Genomic DNA, 18207 nt, shown 5'->3' with positions numbered 1-18207 from the left:
TACCTATGGCGTCTTTGTTTCAAGTGTAGGGCCACTAATCAAGTGGGAGTGAGAATGTGCTAGTATAAGAATTGTTGAAAATCTAATTTCTGTCATTCAACCAATCAGTTAATCAACTCATTGTTTCAGCACAATATAATTAATTTAGATGTCGTGTATTTCCTCACACTTGTTTAGCCTCCCTCAGAGGACAATCTAGTGGCTGTCTTGCATCTGTTTAATGCTTTGATGTCTCTGAATACTGTGTTGCAGATAATGATGCAAACCAATATACAGTAACTAGGTCAAGACAGGACAGACCCAGTTGGGCTTTTACATCCTCCTGTTGTCACATTGCCATCTATTAGCATAGCATTGTGTTCATGTGCGTTGGGGTGTCGGTCATTTGCAAGGGCATACAACTTTGAATAATGTAACCATAAAAAAAATAAATAAATCAAAACGGAAAACACTTATGGCTCCCACATCTGATCCGATCAAAGCTGTTACGGGATGACATTTGTCACATTTGAACCCATTGAGGTGGATGATTTTGTCAGCCAGGACCTCTATAATTGAAAATATTCATTACTGTATGTAATTTATTACTTTGTCATAAATCAGCCTTGGAGTCCTCGGACCACTAACTGCGCTCATTAGAGTTTTAATTAAAACACTGAACTATGATAACGTTGCTATTTTCTGAAGGGCAATGACATATAATGGGAAAAGTTCTATCTCCTCTTTTTTTTTTTTTTTGCGCTGTACACTACAAGGTATCGCCACATGTAACAATAAAGTAAAAGCACCATGTCAGAGCCAGATCATCATGTTGACAATCTCTTCACGCAAATTTGATCTTGTCCTTCAAGTGATGAAATTCAATCATTTAGAGCCCTGTGTGATATTACAGCTCAATTAAATATATTTACATTCGTTGCAGGACACTGGGGTGAACATTGAGATCACTCATTTATGTTTTTTTGTATGCTGTGCACTTTAAAGTATGTTATTCTAAAAGCAAAATGGACTGCACCTGCAAATATGTAAAAGAAACGATAAACACAACTTTCAGAAGGAATAATTTACATCAGAGTGCAGTGTCATACACACCTGCATTTTCTGGACCCATTTAGTGTTGACAAACGCCATGAAGCTTTCTATTCATCATTTCAGTGAGACTTATGGCAGCGTCTATGTTTTTCCTCATTCTTCTCCCGAATGTTTTCTTATGAATTTCACATAAGATTTTGTGTGGTGTTTATTTACTCTGCAGCTCTGCAGCTTAAGAGGTTCCCAGAGTCAAAATAATTTCTCTCTAAGTGGTGGGCTTCCATGAGCAGCTGCTTTGCAAAGCCACCAGCCTGATGGTGTTGGTGAACACGGCAGTCACTCCATCTTTTGTCTCTGTCTTTTGTACATTTTCTCTGCATCGCCGCAACAGGACGGATCGACAGGATTCATGCACGTTACGCTGTAGTGTGGTTTGAGGTTTTGGATAATGAACCCCGGGCGTTTTGTAAGTGACTCATAAGATGACCACTCAAACACAATCAATGCTGCTGGCTTTCATCTGAACTAATTTATCCACACCTACCCACTATATCTCCTTGGGTCTAGTGCGTCAGCCGGCTTGCTTTCCCCTCTTTGAGATACACACTTGTGATTTTTTCATGCTTGCATTCATTCTCGAGTCAGATCCTACCGTCTTTCTATTAACTCTTTCTTTTGATATTCTTGTTGTTGCCTCTTAGGCCCACTTCTCCAGCTGTTCATGCTCTGTATTGTACAAAGGACACCTGTGGCCCATGTCAACCTAATTACCTTTACTTCCTTTTCTTGACTGCCATGTCCATCCGTATCTCTATATATATTATCTTTTTTTCTATCGTTCTATCGATGATTTTAAAATGGGATGCATTGCATTCTATGGTTTAACAAAGAAGAGAAATCCTCCTTCACTCCCCATTGAATCTCCACTGTATATGTTGAATTGCAGTATTGAAGCATATTTTACTGATGAACGGGTAATAGATAATGCCTGTAGACAGATTCTCACCAGAAGGACATGAAACCTTCTGTATTTAAAATATTCCTTCTCATGACAAATGTTCAAAAGAACAGGACTTGGCAGGAAGATTACAGGATACTAAAGCATTTGCATTCATCACGAGTCGCATAGTGAGGGCTGTTTTATGCGGTGTGAGATGATACACACTAAATTATGAAACTATTGGATGTTTTTGGTTTTTATTTTAGCATGAAAAAGGATGTTAAATGATGGGAGGATGGTCAGTTTAGTGGAGAATAATAGAGGTTCACTGTTATGTTAAATTCAGCTTCACACCAACATTAAGGAGAGAAGATATTCCTTAAAAGAATACAACAACGTTTTTGGCATTGCACTCTATAACAATGTTGGACTCACAATGGAGAGTTTAAATAAAAAAATAACCAGAAATAACTTTTTTTTTTTTTTTATTCCTTAGATTTTTTGTCCTGGCGCCTACATTACACACAATGCAATGCAGCGACAGTTTGGTCGGTGGGTGTTTTATGCTAGTAGCCGCTAATGTAGCCTCGAAGTCCCTAGCCTCAAGCAGAGATAATGAGCGGGTTACAGAGGTCTGGTAAGCTCACTTAACTCCACACCTCCAAATTGTCCATCTTGTGGATTTCAGCCACGACAAATGCCGACTCAAGTGACATTGAACATTTATTTCACTGTATTTTGTACAGTGACCGTAAAGGCTTCCTATTTAGCTTCTATCAGACTTCACACAATAAAAATGTCAGTGTGAGCTGTTCTTGAAAGATGGCAGTTCACAGGTACAGCAAAGGCAGCAGGCAGCAAGAGTCGTCAATATCCATTCACATAATGTTTATTCTGACTCTGAAGGAGAAGAGAAGATGACAGTTTGTAAAAGTTGGGACCTTGTTTATTGTGTAGGTATCTTTTCTTTCATATTTCTACCTTTAAGTGGTATATGGACTGCACTTATACAGCCCTTTTCTAGCCTTGGAGACCATCCAAAGCGCTTTACAACACAAGCCAGCATTCACACACACATTCTAACACTGGTGGAAGAGGCAAGGGGCCACCTGCTCATCGAGAGCGAACAACATTCACACTCATTTGGGTTTCAATCTTGCCCAAGGACACTTCAAAAATGTACCGCAGATCGAGCTGCCCATCTTCTGATTTGTGGATCACCTCTCTACCTCTTGAATCATCTCCATATGCTTCTGAATGCCACAACTGAAGTGCAGAGAGAAACAAATGTTTGTTCATAAGACCATGGGAACCATGAATGATTGGAGGCCTAACATAGAAATAACCCTGACATAATAACTTTCTGACATAATGATGATCAAACATCTAAATATAAGATCTTATTGTAGAGATCTAATCTAATTCAAGTGCCTCGGTCAAAATGAGAAACAGCTCACATAAATGGCAGCAGATGAAGTCTGTATCAAGTTCTGTACTCTCATGGAGTTGGTCTGTGTGTAGGGGCCTATAATTCATAAAATGTGGCTTTCATCCAATCAGCATGCAGCGACCCCAGGGCAGGACAGCCAAATGAAAAACACCTTAAAGTCTCAGCTGTTGCTTTGGCTCTGGTCAACAGAGATTGGATGATGAACTATTCAAAAAATACAGATACCAATTGCTGAGTAGGATTTAAATGCATGATACACTGTGATTGATTATAGCTGCATTTCTAAATGCCAAAGCCTTGCAAAGATTAAATTTAGCCTTTTCAGAGGATATTTGGATGATGTATGAAAGAACAATTTTTTTTTCATTCTATCAATGAAATTTAAGCTTAATAAGTCTCAACAATTAAATGTACTAAAAAGCCATCCACACAAGAATTTATTGTAAATGAGCACCAACTAATGTTTTGTTTTCCTCACATTTTAGGAATACAGTTGGAAAGTTACTGTGAAAACCCCCTGGTGGATTTTGAAGGACTTTAAGTCCCAGTGAAACACAAGTTAGAGCGTCTTTAGCGACGTCTTTTGTGTCATTTGATTGGACCACTGGGCTTAGAATGTAGCGCCATACGGAGCGCCAGAGAACAGTAGCTCCACATACGCCTCCTTTGTGGCTCAAAGCTGCACACTGATTGGATATCATGATATTGTTGGTTGAAATTGGTTGGTACTAGTTTACGTGGGCACATGTCATATTTACAGGAGGAAAATATAATAGAATTTTTATATAAATATTAACACATTTATTTTTTGTCTATTTTTGCATATTTTGTTAAATAGGTGCACAATACGGGATGTCATCTAAAAGGAATTTTTAATTTAATTTTAACTTTAAGAAAATATGCTGCAATAAACACCTCAAAAGACATGAAATTAAAAAAATGGTTGACAATTATTTGGGTGCAAAGTTATTTGCATATTAGTTTTCCTCTCTGGAATGTATTTTGGTCTGTCGCTCCAATTTTCTTTTTGCATTCACCTCCTTAAAATATCTTTTACATTTCATATTCTTTTTTGAATATTTGAAGCTTCTTCTGTCACCATCTCATGCAAAGTATTGTAAAAAATTGCACGTAAGTGCTCTTCTCTAAAGTTCGGCTGCCACCCCAGAGGTTTGAACATGTCACAAAAAGGACTAAGAGAGATCATATTGGCAAAAGAAATCACAAAATAAAAGGGTGACTGTTCTGAAGACAATGAGCGTCAAAAATCCAAATAGTTTCATCTTACTTTCAGCAGTATACTCTAATATTTCTTTTAGATATGCGTATGCAGGGAAGGCAGTGATGTAACTAAAGATGTCTTTATAGTATGACTTTGTGTCTGCAGATTTCTTCTTTAATGATATGGTGTCTGTGGGTCTACGCTTCAAGTGTATCCAGTGCTCACTGAAAAAGAAGTGGTTATGCTACACAGAAAATACTGTACACTGTTTTAAAGAAGAAAAAGAAAAAGAAAAACACACCTAACAATATTTCCATTCTTAGACTCCACAGTGCTGAAAGACCACAGATGAAACAAAAGCAAGCCTCTTTGTGTGAGACTCCCCGCAACTTAAAAAATGTTCAAAGACTCGATTCATGAATATTTTACGCGACGTGCCAGAACTTCATCTGAACATGTGAATGTACTGGAGTTCATCAATAGCCTATCTGTCTTAACACCCAGGCCACACAGTCTCACTTTCTCTCTCCCTTTCTTTCTCTCGCTTTGCCTCCCTCTCTCCTCTAACGGCCACACACAAGGCCATCCTTTCAAAGACCCTCCTCATCCAGCCGCAGTAGTCCCCTGAGGCGCCTATGTACAGACCATGCTGCCTGGGATTGAAGTGTGAGATAGAAGGCAGAGCCAGTTGCGTTTCCCTCTCTGATGACGACGCTCTATAGGGCCTCCTTTGACACCCACTGATGATGAAGGCTTGTTTGAGAAAAATGATGGAGGATGGTGCTTTTATGTTCTGGTTTACACTTCCATAAGAGACTTCATGGCTAGCTGTTTATACCAAAAAAGTTGACTTGCTAATATCCTCCCTACACCTGACCTCTAAGACCTCAAAACAGAGCCATCACATGCATAGCCCATGCACCGCTCTGTGTGGACTATCTCACACACTGCACCAGTTGCTCTGAGTGTGTAATGAGGACGCTGGGTGTATTTGCGTTGGAGTCAGGTGGAAGCCTGGTGCGTCGCATACACACACACACACACACACACACACACTAAAGGGTCCCTCTGTGCGGCAGACGCCGAGGAGCACTGACCAAGGGGAAACGGGGAGGTTTTTGAACAATCATATTGTAGCCAATAAGGGTACTCTAGTCTCAGTATAGTTTAGAAAAACCACATGTTTAAGAAAATAGGAGGAATGGGGGGGGGGGGGGGTATTGGGGGCTGAGCATGATGAAACCCCTTTCGGGTTTACAGGTTAGGACAGTAACTCTGCAACCTTTTGGTGCTTACATCACTGCAGTCCACCACAGTGAGTTTACTGTACTAGTGACCTTTTTTAATCTCCGTTATCACCGACCCCTGCCATTGCAATGTGTGTTTTCTGCTTCAGGGAGCAATGCATCACCACAGTATTGAAAGTGTAACAGACGAGGTGAGTAGTCACGTTACGACGGTAAAGTGAGGCAGAGGGAAGGAGGGCTGATGACACGATGCTGGCACAGTGAGCGAGAGAGAGAGAGAGAGAGAGAGAATGAGAGAGAGACGCACACTGTACTTTGCGCTGGAGAAAGAGGAAGCGCGCTGCGCCTCTCCATCACATTTCACTTTAGAAACACTGAAAACAAAGAAAGCCAGGATGTAAAAAAAAATAATAATAACACTAGAGGACGTCCACACATCTCGCTACAAATCGCTTCTCCTGAGTGTTGTGGTCCAACAGACTGGTTCATTGTGCTCCATCGCCCGCGTGTGTTTTTTTTTTTGTGGCGCTCTGCTCGGTGCCGGAGTCCGCCGACCGACGAGGAGAGGTGCTGCTCGCTGCTTCATCCCGCTAGATGGATCCGAGCTCTCCCTCTCTCACTTGCTGACTGAGGACTCTGATCTTTGCAGAAAGTCTGATTTGGTTTTGGAAGAGTTGGGGATTTCCCCCCCCCCCCCCCAGCCCTTCCCCTCCTCCTCCACTTTTATCGGTGAGTGTCTTATTGTGTGTTTGCCCCATTCACTCAATGTCCGTCTAAGAATACGTGGAGGTGCTTTTCACCATGAGCACAGCCTGTGTGAGGTGAACTAATGCATTTCGTGGTGAAGTTAGTCAGTGTTGCATGGAAAAAGTACTTTTCAGTTTAGCCCTACCAAACGTATGCTACACTGTATTTTTTTAAAAGATATATGTAAGGAGGTAATTTACTTATATTGTAATGTTTCACTGGCCCTGTGATAATACTTCATTTTAATATCTAATATTGCCACATAGATCAATTTGCTTCCTTATTCCGATGCAACAGGTTTGTTTCAGTCCTTGACAGTCAGCCTGTCCATGACCAGCATGTCAGTTGCTCAGAACAGGATCTGATGCTGTTTAACTGATAAACCAGATTGTATTCACTGCACATGTAACTGTATTTATACAGATCTTTAACAGAGGTTGGCTCAGCTCCAAACCAGAAGTCATCTGGTTCACAGATACAACTCAACAAACTGGTATCAGTCACAGTGCAAGCAAACTGTAGCAGGCGTTTACACCTGATCCTAGATAACTGAGTATGACTCGTTATGTTGAGGTAGTGCGTTAAAACCAGAACAGAACCAAACAGAGACTTGACTTCACCTTTACCCACCTGTCTGGTTTTCCCGGCATTTGTGCTTTAGTTGTTGCCATCTATCAGCTTTGTCCTCGAAATTGGATGACATTTTGGGTGGATTTGGACTGAAAGCATGGGAGAGTGACTGGAAATTGAATAGAGGGAAAAACTCATTTGGAACTCCAAATGTCACGAGTGTCATGCTGCTTCTTTTAGTGCCATGACGGCAAACACTGACAATTTTGGTTGATCATCTAGTGTGCTGCTGTTTTCAGCTTCATGTTTCCTCTCTTTGTGGCGATTTATCCCTCAGATGTCAGTTGATTTGGAGGAGTGTCAACTCTGAAGGTGAGGAGGACTACTTTTAAGACTCGGCTTCACGATGGCGACAGGAGTAGCAGCGTGGCTCCCTTTTGCCAGGGCAGCAGCCATTGGCTGGATGCCTGTTGCCAACTGCCCCATGCCTGTTGCACCAATGGACAACAGTAAGAGACAGGATGAGCTGATAATCCTCAATGTCAGTGGCCATCGCTTTCAGACCTGGAGAACCACTCTGGACCGCTATCCTGACACCCTGCTGGGCAGCTCCGAAAAAGACTTCTTTTACAATGAGGAAATCAAGGAGTACTTCTTTGACCGGGACCCCGACGCCTTCAGAAGCATCCTCAACTTCTACCGGACGGGGAAGCTCCACTACCCCCGTCACCAGTGCATCTCAGCCTACGATGAGGAGTTGATCTTTTTCGGCATCATCCCCGAGATCATCGGCGACTGCTGCTACGAAGAGTACAAGGACAGGAAGCGGGAGAATCTAGAGCGGCTTCAGGACGATCAGGAGGAGAACAAGGACATGAAGCTGCCCAACATGACTTTCAGGGAGACCATGTGGCGTGCCTTTGAAAACCCCCACACCTCCACCATGGCCCTGGTCTTCTACTATGTCACTGGTTTCTTCATCGCCATCTCGGTCATCACTAATGTGGTGGAGACGGTGCCCTGCGGTTCCACCCCCAACCAGAAAAACATGCCTTGTGGCGAACGCTACACAGTGGCGTTCTTCTGCATGGACACCGCCTGCGTCATGATCTTCACAGTGGAGTACCTGTTGCGCCTGTTCGCCGCACCCAGCCGCTACCGCTTCATGCGCTCGGTGATGAGCATCATCGACGTGGTGGCCATCTTGCCGTACTACATCGGCCTGGTGATGAGCAACAATGAGGATGTGAGCGGCGCTTTCGTGACGCTGCGCGTGTTTCGAGTGTTTCGCATCTTCAAGTTCTCCCGCCACTCGCAGGGCCTGCGGATCCTGGGTTATACGCTCAAGAGTTGCGCTTCGGAGCTGGGCTTCCTCCTCTTCTCGCTCACCATGGCCATCATCATCTTCGCCACTGTCATGTTCTACGCAGAAAAAGGCTCCAGCTCCAGCAAGTTCACCAGCATCCCGGCTTCCTTCTGGTACACTATTGTCACCATGACAACACTGGGGTGAGTAATCGACATGTGAACACACTCGCAAAGGTAAATACATCAGTGGCGGACCGTGCATTTTACACCTGGGCCTTCTGTGCTGTCCTACTTGAGCCATCTCCTAATAAGCTCATTATGACGCCACAGCTATGGTTATTTGTTTCTAGGAGTGTAATAATACACGTATTCGTATTAAACCGTTCGGTACGAGGCTTAAGAACCGAACAATACGTTTGAATAATACTAGTGCATTTGGAAAATGCAAAAGCTTAAATTGTGGGAAATATAATGTTTTCGGTGGACTGCGCTCACATAACAGACACCAGGCTTTGTGACCTCTGAAGGAGCTGGAACAATAACAAAAAACAGCTGAAGCTGAGGCACCGCACGTGTCTTCAGGGGGGCTAAGCTAACTAGCGTAGCGGGGAAACAACAGCCCGAACGGATTCTATTGTCCGGACAATAACCCCGCGCATGACGGGATGCTTCGTAATTAACGGACAATGCATATAGTCCAAATCAATGTAATTAACACAATGACAAGAAAAACTCACAAGAACCAGTCACATATATTTATACGACAACAAAGCAACAAATCAATCCAGCAACACTGCAGCACTAGAGCACGAGCCATTCATATTATTCATAAAAACAACACGATAGACAAATGAACACTGTAGAAACGCTACTGCAGATGTAAAGACTCAAAATCAGTTAACTTACCACAGCTGCTCTTCACTTAAAAAGTTCACTCAGGTCTCTCCAAAAGTTTTCAAAAGCACGTAACTTGTACGTGTCCTGTTGTGTAGCTCCCTTGGTTAGCGTAGCGTAGCTCCAAACACCAAGAGCTCAGTTGCAAATGAAACACATTCTTAGCCATAGAATGTGCGACGCTTCTCTGACACTGTCAGCCAAAAATACTGTTCGTACAAATACCTTTCCATGCTGGGTCTGGGCTGCTAGCTGTGGGCTTGACCGACCCTTTGATACCATGTCCAGTTTTTCTGGAAATGTCCTTCTCCAGAAATCTGTTTAAAAACGCTAAAAATGTCATGTCAATGTCATAACTTCTTACATGTTTCAACTTGAACTCTTACTAAATACTGAGATCTGCTAACTAGCTTTCTGTTTGACAAAAGTCACACTGGCCCACTGACCAATCACGGCATACGTTAATGCTGACGTACTTAGCAGGCTACCAAGACAGTTCTGACACGTCAAAGAATACGCCCAACATGTCAAACTAAAGATCTGATTGGTTGAAGACGATGACAATCACCAATATCGTCCCCATATACTATAATCTGCAAGGTCTACCTAGAGGACCTCGGGCCTCTCTCCTTACATAGAGACATAGAGGCTGAATCTGATTGGATAAAAGCTCTCCTTAAAACAAGCTGCGCTGGAAGCAGAGCAACAGAGGAAGACAGGAGCTATGCAATGAGAAAAAAATGATAATACTTGTTGTGTATTTGTGAGCAATTATTAAATTATAAAATAGCTATAACTTTGTGATTCTTTAGGCCAGCAGAGAAGGCTTAGCTGGCCCTGACGGACCACCACTGAAATACATACACGCGTAAACACCGCGAGTGTCTTGTATCTCATTCTGCCATGCTGTATTTGTATTTGTGACAGAACTAAAACAATGTTTTCGGATGCTAATAGATGCACCAGATGCATTTTTGTGGAATTTTCTTTTGAAAATAGAATAATTTATGAAAACCAATTTGAATTTCAAATGAGCATTAAGCCAGCCTGCCCCCATACTTCAGTACACTGCAGCATATTTGAGGCTGCCAGTGTGAGTAATGGTGGAAAGTGTGGCATTTGTCTACCAGCAGAATCACTCGTGGCATTTTGCTTGCCTCACCTTCAGCTCACCAATTTACGGAGACAGTGGTTATATGATAATATAATATATAATAGTACAATACATCTGAGTGTGAAGAAGATGCCCAGACACTACACATATTTGTGTGTGTGTGCACCAAGAACTCCATTGATGTAGAGCTATATTTAGTTTTTTGTTTCTTCTTTTAATTAATGTTTTGCTTTAGAAATAATTTGTATCTCTTTTAATTTTAACCTTTTGAGAAACTTAGGCACAACATGTAGCCCGACCCAACAGCATGGAGCGAACCATTATGATTAAATAATATCGGTGTTAGAAACAATTATGATTGGCCAGCCTTTTCATAATCATCCAATACACTAACAAATCTTGATCATGTTTCCACCTCTGCACCCTTGTGACATTTAGATGATACAACTCGTCATTCAGTTTGATAGTTTTATAAAGAAAATATGAGCTGCTGTACTGCATTTCTGTTCTCATAATTGGGGCCACACCACAAGCACCGTATTTATGGCACAGGCATTCAGCGTGAAAAGGCCTTGTGAGGAATTAATTGAATTGTATTATAAAGCCGGCTCTCTCTGCTGTGTATGCCGAGGTGTCTCATAAGATCTCCTCTTTCACCTTTATTATGATTCCCTTCTGCTCTTAATCTTTCACACAAGCTCGCTGAGGCTCGGTGCCATGAACGGCAGGGTGAACTTGAAAGTGTTCCTGAAGTTTTGGCTGAGTGAAGTATTATGAAGGTACAGTGGAAGGATAATTATGGTTTTCTTAAAAATCACTTTTTCTCTCCGGGCACTCTTTTGTAGAATAATTCTGTGTATGGAAATGCTAAACTGCCTTTTGGAATAAAATGGCATGTTACAGGAATAAAGTTTCATTTCAAAGGTTTCATTATATCAAGTGACTAATAGTAATTTTAATTGAATATTTTTGGACCAAAACTCAAAAGATATTCAGTTTATAATTTTATGAAAGAGAGAGAGAGAGAGAGAGAGAGCGAGAGAGAGAGAGAGAGAGAGAGAGAGAGAGAGAGAAGCAGCTTTTGAGAAGCTGTGGATATCAGTTTTTTTTCCTTGATGAATGACTTGAATAATGAATTGATTATCCATTCGATTCCTTCAAGCAACCAATCAATTTATCAACAAATCTCTTTCCAAGTACTGCTGCTCAGCAAGGAAACAGAAAAATAACAGAATTTCGCTCCAAAACATCTGTAGCTTTGGAAGATGCCGACTTGATTTGTCTAACTCTATTACTTACTTTGGTATTGTGCTAGAAAGGGCTCTTGAGCAATTGTGGCATCTAATGTTAGTGTTGTTTTTACGGTAAAAAAAACAACAACTTAAGATTCTCATGAAATCAAGCCCCATTTTTATTCTATTCATGGTTGTTACTTTTTCTGCAATAGCCATTCAATACATTCATGTTCTGTGTCTCTCTGTAGTTCTTTTCACCATCAGTAATGAAGCCATTTCTGTGCTGGATTGGAGTAGCTAACAGGGACTGAACTCTTGAGGATTATGACTTTAGATGTGAACATATCCTTTTAACTATTAATGAGGATCTACATTGCCAGAAGAATTTAATTTAAGACATTTTTTTCTTTAACCGATACATCTCTCCAAAAGGGGATGCTGACAGACAGCTTTAAAACCTGTTCATATTGTCTGTTTTCTGCTGTGTCCATTACTGAGAGGGATCTGCTCAGACACTAAGAAACACTAGACTAGACTAGAACACTGTGTGGGCTGTCATGCTGCACCACATTTGACCCATAACAACATACCTAATGATGCAACCTTGTGGCTTTTTTGTCTTTTTTTAAGTATACTGTATTTAGTGTCCCTGTTGTGAGTGACATGTTTGGATGGCAGACCTGAAATGTTTTTTGCTTTTCTAAGGTGACCGTAAAGTAGTCATTTCAGTCATTTCTCCTTCTTGTTATGATCAGTGTGTCAAAGTGTCATCTTGAAATGGAAACCAAAAGAAATCTCCAGACCAGAATAGCTCTATTTGTCTCTCTGCAGCATAAGAGCTTAAAAGGATGCCTCACGTTACCTGTTCGACAGTGTGTGTGTGTGTGTGTGTGTGTGTGTGTGTGTGTGTGTGTGTGTGTTCTGCAAGTGTTATAAGAGGATCTTTTGTATCACACATACAAAAGCATAGAAATGCCAAGGTGAAAGCATTATGTAAATTGTGAACCCTGAACAATGTGTTTGAGTGTGGAGCCATTATGTCCAACACACAATAGAGGCAGCAGCACTGAGAGTCCATCCGCAGCTCCGACAATGGTGATCCTCATAGCTAACCAGGACAGTCATTTACAATCAGGAAAACTATCAACTGATGCATGTCCAAGGCTCACACAATCAGAATATGGGTGTTCAAATTCAACATGTCCCCTCTATACAGCCACACAGGTCTACCTTTTATTGGAAACGGTAAAGTGGTCACATTAGGTTTGAAAGAGGAGCGCACAGAAAGTCTGAACATACGGCTTTGTTTTTTTATTTCAGATATCTGATGAGGTGCATAAATACGTGTAACAACGTGCCGATAAACAAATGGAGAGTTCAGAATGTTCAGGATTTTACACGCACGAAAAATCAATAGGGATATTATGAATTGACACTTTAAAATCAAAGGGTGTCATTTTTTATGATGTGAGTCGGGGCTTTGTTTTCTGTGCTGACAATCTGACTATGACCTGCACAGAATCCACTGTTACCTCCTTTGATCAAAACAACAAACATAGAATTAATATGTAAAAGAGAAAAAACAAATGTGTACAGTAGAGTCTTTGATATGTAGAACTCCAACCCACACAAACAAAACAAAAGCAAGCAGGTGAAAATAAAATATATTGAAATATGGGTGCTCAGTACAGTATGTGCCCCCTCCTCTCAAATAGAACATAAGAGAGGCTTATCTGTACATGATTACAACTGCAAGTTGAACAGCCAGCAGCTTCTCATCAGGCTCCGTTTTCCCTCCTGCCTGTCGCCCGTCGATCTGTTCACCTGCTGAAGCGACATATGCTCAGGTGATGAGGTCACCAATGAACCATCTGTTAGTGCGCTTAAGAAGCTACATACACAGCAGTGCATACAGTGCAGTACGTAAAACAATCCCACTGGTTATCTACAAATCAGTTTTTCCGAAGAAGAAAAAACCTGCAAGCTTTCATCAGATGTGTTATTGGTGTACACAACATACTGGAACATGTTTTTGGCTCACCACCATATTCTTTTGAATATTATTTTTCAGCAATTCCAAAGCATTTGACAACAAACACACATATATGCATTTACTGTAGAACACTTTAGATTGCCTGTCCATCATCGTAACCCAAACCAAAGCTGATACATCACCAAATGTTACTTTAACCTTTGCTGAACCAAACTTAGAGAGGTACGTTGGGGCTTTTGAGCGACAGATTTTAAAGCAATAGTCCAAATTGATGCAGCATAGGTCGAGTCCTCAGGCTGAGTCTAGCAGACACTGGATCCTACACTTCCCTTAATGCAATCTGTACAGGAACAATTATGGAAGCCATTAATACCGTGTTCATTTGTCCATGTTAGTAATGTTAGAACTGAAGATTTCCATGACAACAAGCCTCACTTTTGTTTGTCTGCATTCAGCTGGTGAAACGCGTTGGCTTTTATTCCAAAGTAGTCACAGGAAATGCAATGTATTTGTTACCATAGCCGGTTATCAAAAAGGCATTTACAAAACTAGACGTGGACTTTTTTGGCATTTTTTTTTTTACGCTGGATCAGGTTTAGATATAGCAGAGAGTAGCAGAACAAGAAGAAAACAGCCGCAGTGAGCTGTTGGATGAAGAGTTCCAGGCGACAGGCTGCACACCTTCAACTCCTCAACAAGGTAGTCAGAAAACGCTGCCCCCACTGTGTAGACCATAATGTGTGTCCAAATGGGGCCCCTGGCAGAAACACACACACACACACACACACACACACACACACACACATTCACGAACAAACAGACACATTAATATCTCTGGGTGAAAAGTTTGTAGGCCTGAAAACATGCCAGTTTTTTTTTTTTATGCCAGTAGGACATTACAAACACACCTGAGAAGACATACTGCAACACTGTGAACATTTCTGCCTGCTGACAGTCAAGCCTGTCAACATTTTGATCAGATGTACGTATGTATATATATATATATATATATATATATATATATATATATATATATATATATATATATATATATATATATATATATATATATATAAATGTCCCAAAGAGCACATACACACAATCATATGCTGATTCATTCAAACACATACATAGTTATTGCCTTTGAGCTTGTCTTGCCTTTTTGTCCTGCCTCTCTGCGTCCCCTCTGTGTCTGCATGAGCCCAGACAGCGCAGCGCAGCAGTAATGGGCTGCAGCTGAGGGAGATATGGGGGGGGGGGGGGGGGGGGGGGGGCGGAAGGGACTGACTGGCTGTATAATCAGCCGCTTTCACTGTCCAGGAACAGGGGTGTTAAATCAACCTCAGGTGGCTGATAAAACAATCTGGATTGAATCTCAGCAAGGTGCGCTCCCTGCGGCGGCCTGCCGGTGCTCGGCGCTGTTTGCAGCCGGGCCGGATACGCAGGCAGCGGGACAGGATCCGAAAGATTGATGATGGAGGGAGAAAGCCCCCCCACCCCGCCTCTCTCTTTCTTGCTCTCCCTCTTTTACTCCCCTCATCCCCCATGAGTCTCCCAGAGGAACAGCTATTTTGAGAAAAGGCTCTGTGTGTGAAACAGTTATCTGTTTTAACTATAATCTGATACACGATGCAGGCTCAACGGATGAGAGCTGGTTGTATTTTACCTGCATGACAGGTGCGCTGGAAGGTTGGCTGGCCTGCCTCCTGCTCTCCCAAGTCTCCCGCGCCTCTAAAAACATTATTAACCCAATAATAAGAGAAATATTAATGAGGTGTGCATTGAAATCTGACTCTGGTGTTATAATTAGAGTGATTCTCCCAGTTGTAGAGTCCTGGTCCTGGACGGAGGCTTGTTCTGAGGAAAGTGAGAGAAAATGTTGTTATGCATGTAGGTCATGTTCCCATCTCTGCCTTAATCAGTGGCTATATATAATCTGCTTCTTTCTTCAGAGAGACTTTTAGCTCGCCCCCCTCTGCGTTCGCTGCTCAACATCTCTATTAGTCTACGTGGACTTGGCCTCGGGGCCAGAGGCAGGAATGAGGGAGGTCAGACGAGTTGTGCTTCGGGTTTACAAGAACAAAAAGCTTTTTTTTTTTACTCCCGCTTCGGGTCTGTTACAGTGTCCACATTCATGAACTACGCTGTCATACATCCGCATACTGTATGCCATGCTGCAACACATTTTCTTTCTTCGCAATCGATTAGTCTAGCGATTCATTTTTTCAGTGAATCCATTTAACTCAAAGTATACTTCCATGTCTGTGAAGCCACGAGGGTCTGTATGAAACTCTGACATCTGCCCGGGGGGGGTCATACGCACTACACATATATAGTCACTCAGTGTAGTATAAACGAGAAGACGCCATGCTAAGAAACACAGCAACATCGGCCATTTTAGCAGTACGCCCAGTGACAATAGCTTTGTAATTAAGACTCTTGTCTATTTAAAGCAAAGCAGGAAGTAAAGTGTTTGTTTTGAGTTTTGGAAGGATATTGTCCTGCTGATCGAGGTGTCAGCTCAAAAAAGAAAAGACTGGTCAGTTTACAAACCATTTCAGTGTATATCCACATAGAGACAGTGGACACATGTTCACACAGACTTTATTTCATGTAGTGTATTAGGGATGGGCATTTCCAGAAAAAATACTGTTTGATAATCAGTGGGAACTATTCAGTTGTCAGTCAAAGAATCCCTATAGTGCATCAACATTGCTGTTGTTAAGTTTAAACTTTTAGAAACTGGCATCTTTCAACAACTGATAAGCCGAGTTCTGTGTCTTGAAGTTTGTGTTCCTCGTTAATGTTTTAGTAAATAAGGTTAATTGTCTAACTGGACCATTGATCTCCTTGGCACTGTGAAACAACAAAAAGAAAGTATTTAGCAGTGAGTTTGGAGACAACAAAGGAAGCAATAATCTCAGGCCTCTGGTTCTGATGAAAGGTATTCTTAACTCCAGTCTTAGCTTGGCACGTGGCTCTGCATAAAGGGATTAATTAACACTGGGTTGAACAAAGCATCTCTTGTTGCGAGTTAATCAAAAGTCTGCTTGAGTATTTTACTTTTAAGCGTACATGTAATATCTAAAGTATCCTTTGCCTTTTTTTGATTAAAATATGGTATCTCATAGTGTGAGAAAAAAGTGAGTTGGTGTGTGTTTTCTTTTAGATTTGCTTGATATGCAAATTATTTCTATTTTCCCAGTATTTGTGTGCTGGATTTATTGTGTTTACAGTTAATAATGGATAATTGGTAACAGAAGTGAGGCGTTTTGGCCTATTAATTTTGGAACGGCATACGTTGTTTTGTTAATAATTCAGGATCTTTGCGGCACGCTGAAACAGAACTGGGATGTCAAGCTGCATAGTTTGTAAGTGGGAATGTTCTTTCACACACAATTCACAAATCATCAGAGGTTGCATATTGTAGTGTTTTTGTTTTTATGGCAGCCTGCTTTCAGATATAATTTATGGGCTATTTTGTTGTCTTGCTGAACCCCTGGGGTCAAAACAAGTGCAGCTTGTAGGAAATTAGAAATATTCCTGCCTTTATCTGGCCAATTTGCTCTTGGAGTTAATTTCCCAACACAAGGCTCTTTAATAGAAACCTTTCTAATGATAGCTGTGGAATTTAATTTAGCTCCAACACAGGTTCATTTAACACCTAAACTCATTTAAAAATAATTAAATGTGCAAAAGATAGCAGTGTCTGGAAACCTCCACCATCTTGGTTCTTTCTCGCTTTCTTCCTGTTTTATAGTAAGAAAGCTTTTATACCAGTGTATCTTGTGCTCTCACACACACTAGTATACACACATGCACATTCATATGCTGTCCTCTAGTTTGAAGGCAGCAAACGAGAGCAATCGGCTGAAAAGACTGCAATGCTGTTTCTTAATAGTAACCTGCATCAGTACTGCCATCTGTTACCTTTTTAGGGTTGAGCAGCAGCGCAACATGTGCACAAAAATCAAATCAGTTGCCACTGCATGAACCATGATGTAGGCGCAGGAGTCGCAGTCCCACGGACACATGCAAGCAGTAGCTCGGATAGCAGCACAAAAAATATCACAATACTCTGGCCTGAGTTCAGCCTCTTAGGCTGATGTATTTCAGCAAAAAAGTAATCCTTAGTGCTCCACAAAGGTGTTATTATCTTTTTCTTTTATAGTGACAAAGCGATTTCCCCAGGTGTGTAGCGGAGCTGTTGACTTACAATTGTCAATGAAATACCACACACACATTTCATCAAAGCAAATACGAAAGAGCATTACAACATGAAGTCTAATCCCATAACATCTTATGGAGCCTTTTCTACACAGTTCAAATATTGACATAATCATGCTTTGAGGCACCATTATTCTCTGTCAGAACTGCATGTTGGTTAGTGAAATAGCTTTTGAAACATCTTTCTAACGTCGGATTAGGGGCTCCGTGTCCGACAATTTCTGTATT

The 18207-nt window shown here is 41.4% G+C and overlaps 1 protein-coding gene across 4 annotated transcripts in view; it reads left to right on the top strand.

Moving 5' to 3' along the window:
• Positions 1–6222: 6222 nt before the first annotated feature.
• Positions 6223–18207, top strand: part of kcnd3 (potassium voltage-gated channel, Shal-related subfamily, member 3) — a 76882-nt gene continuing 64897 nt past the window's right edge. For all 4 annotated transcript variants that reach the window (XM_068712420.1, XM_068712418.1, XM_068712419.1 and 1 more), the window contains exons 1-2: positions 6223–6620; positions 7546–8717. In XM_068712420.1, coding sequence (XP_068568521.1) covers positions 7615–8717 — 1103 coding nt within the window. In that variant the 5' untranslated portion in view covers positions 6223–6620; positions 7546–7614. The remainder of the gene's footprint in view (positions 6621–7545; positions 8718–18207) is intronic.

The sequence above is a fragment of the Cebidichthys violaceus genome, unplaced genomic scaffold (assembly GCF_023349555.1).
Source record: "Cebidichthys violaceus isolate CVI_PGR_0920_01 unplaced genomic scaffold, fCebVio1.0.p SCAF_17, whole genome shotgun sequence".
NCBI classification, from domain to species: Eukaryota; Metazoa; Chordata; class Actinopteri; order Perciformes; family Stichaeidae; genus Cebidichthys; species Cebidichthys violaceus.
The sequence above is the reverse complement of the archived record's forward strand: the minus strand, read 5'-3'. Positions and strand labels throughout refer to the sequence as shown.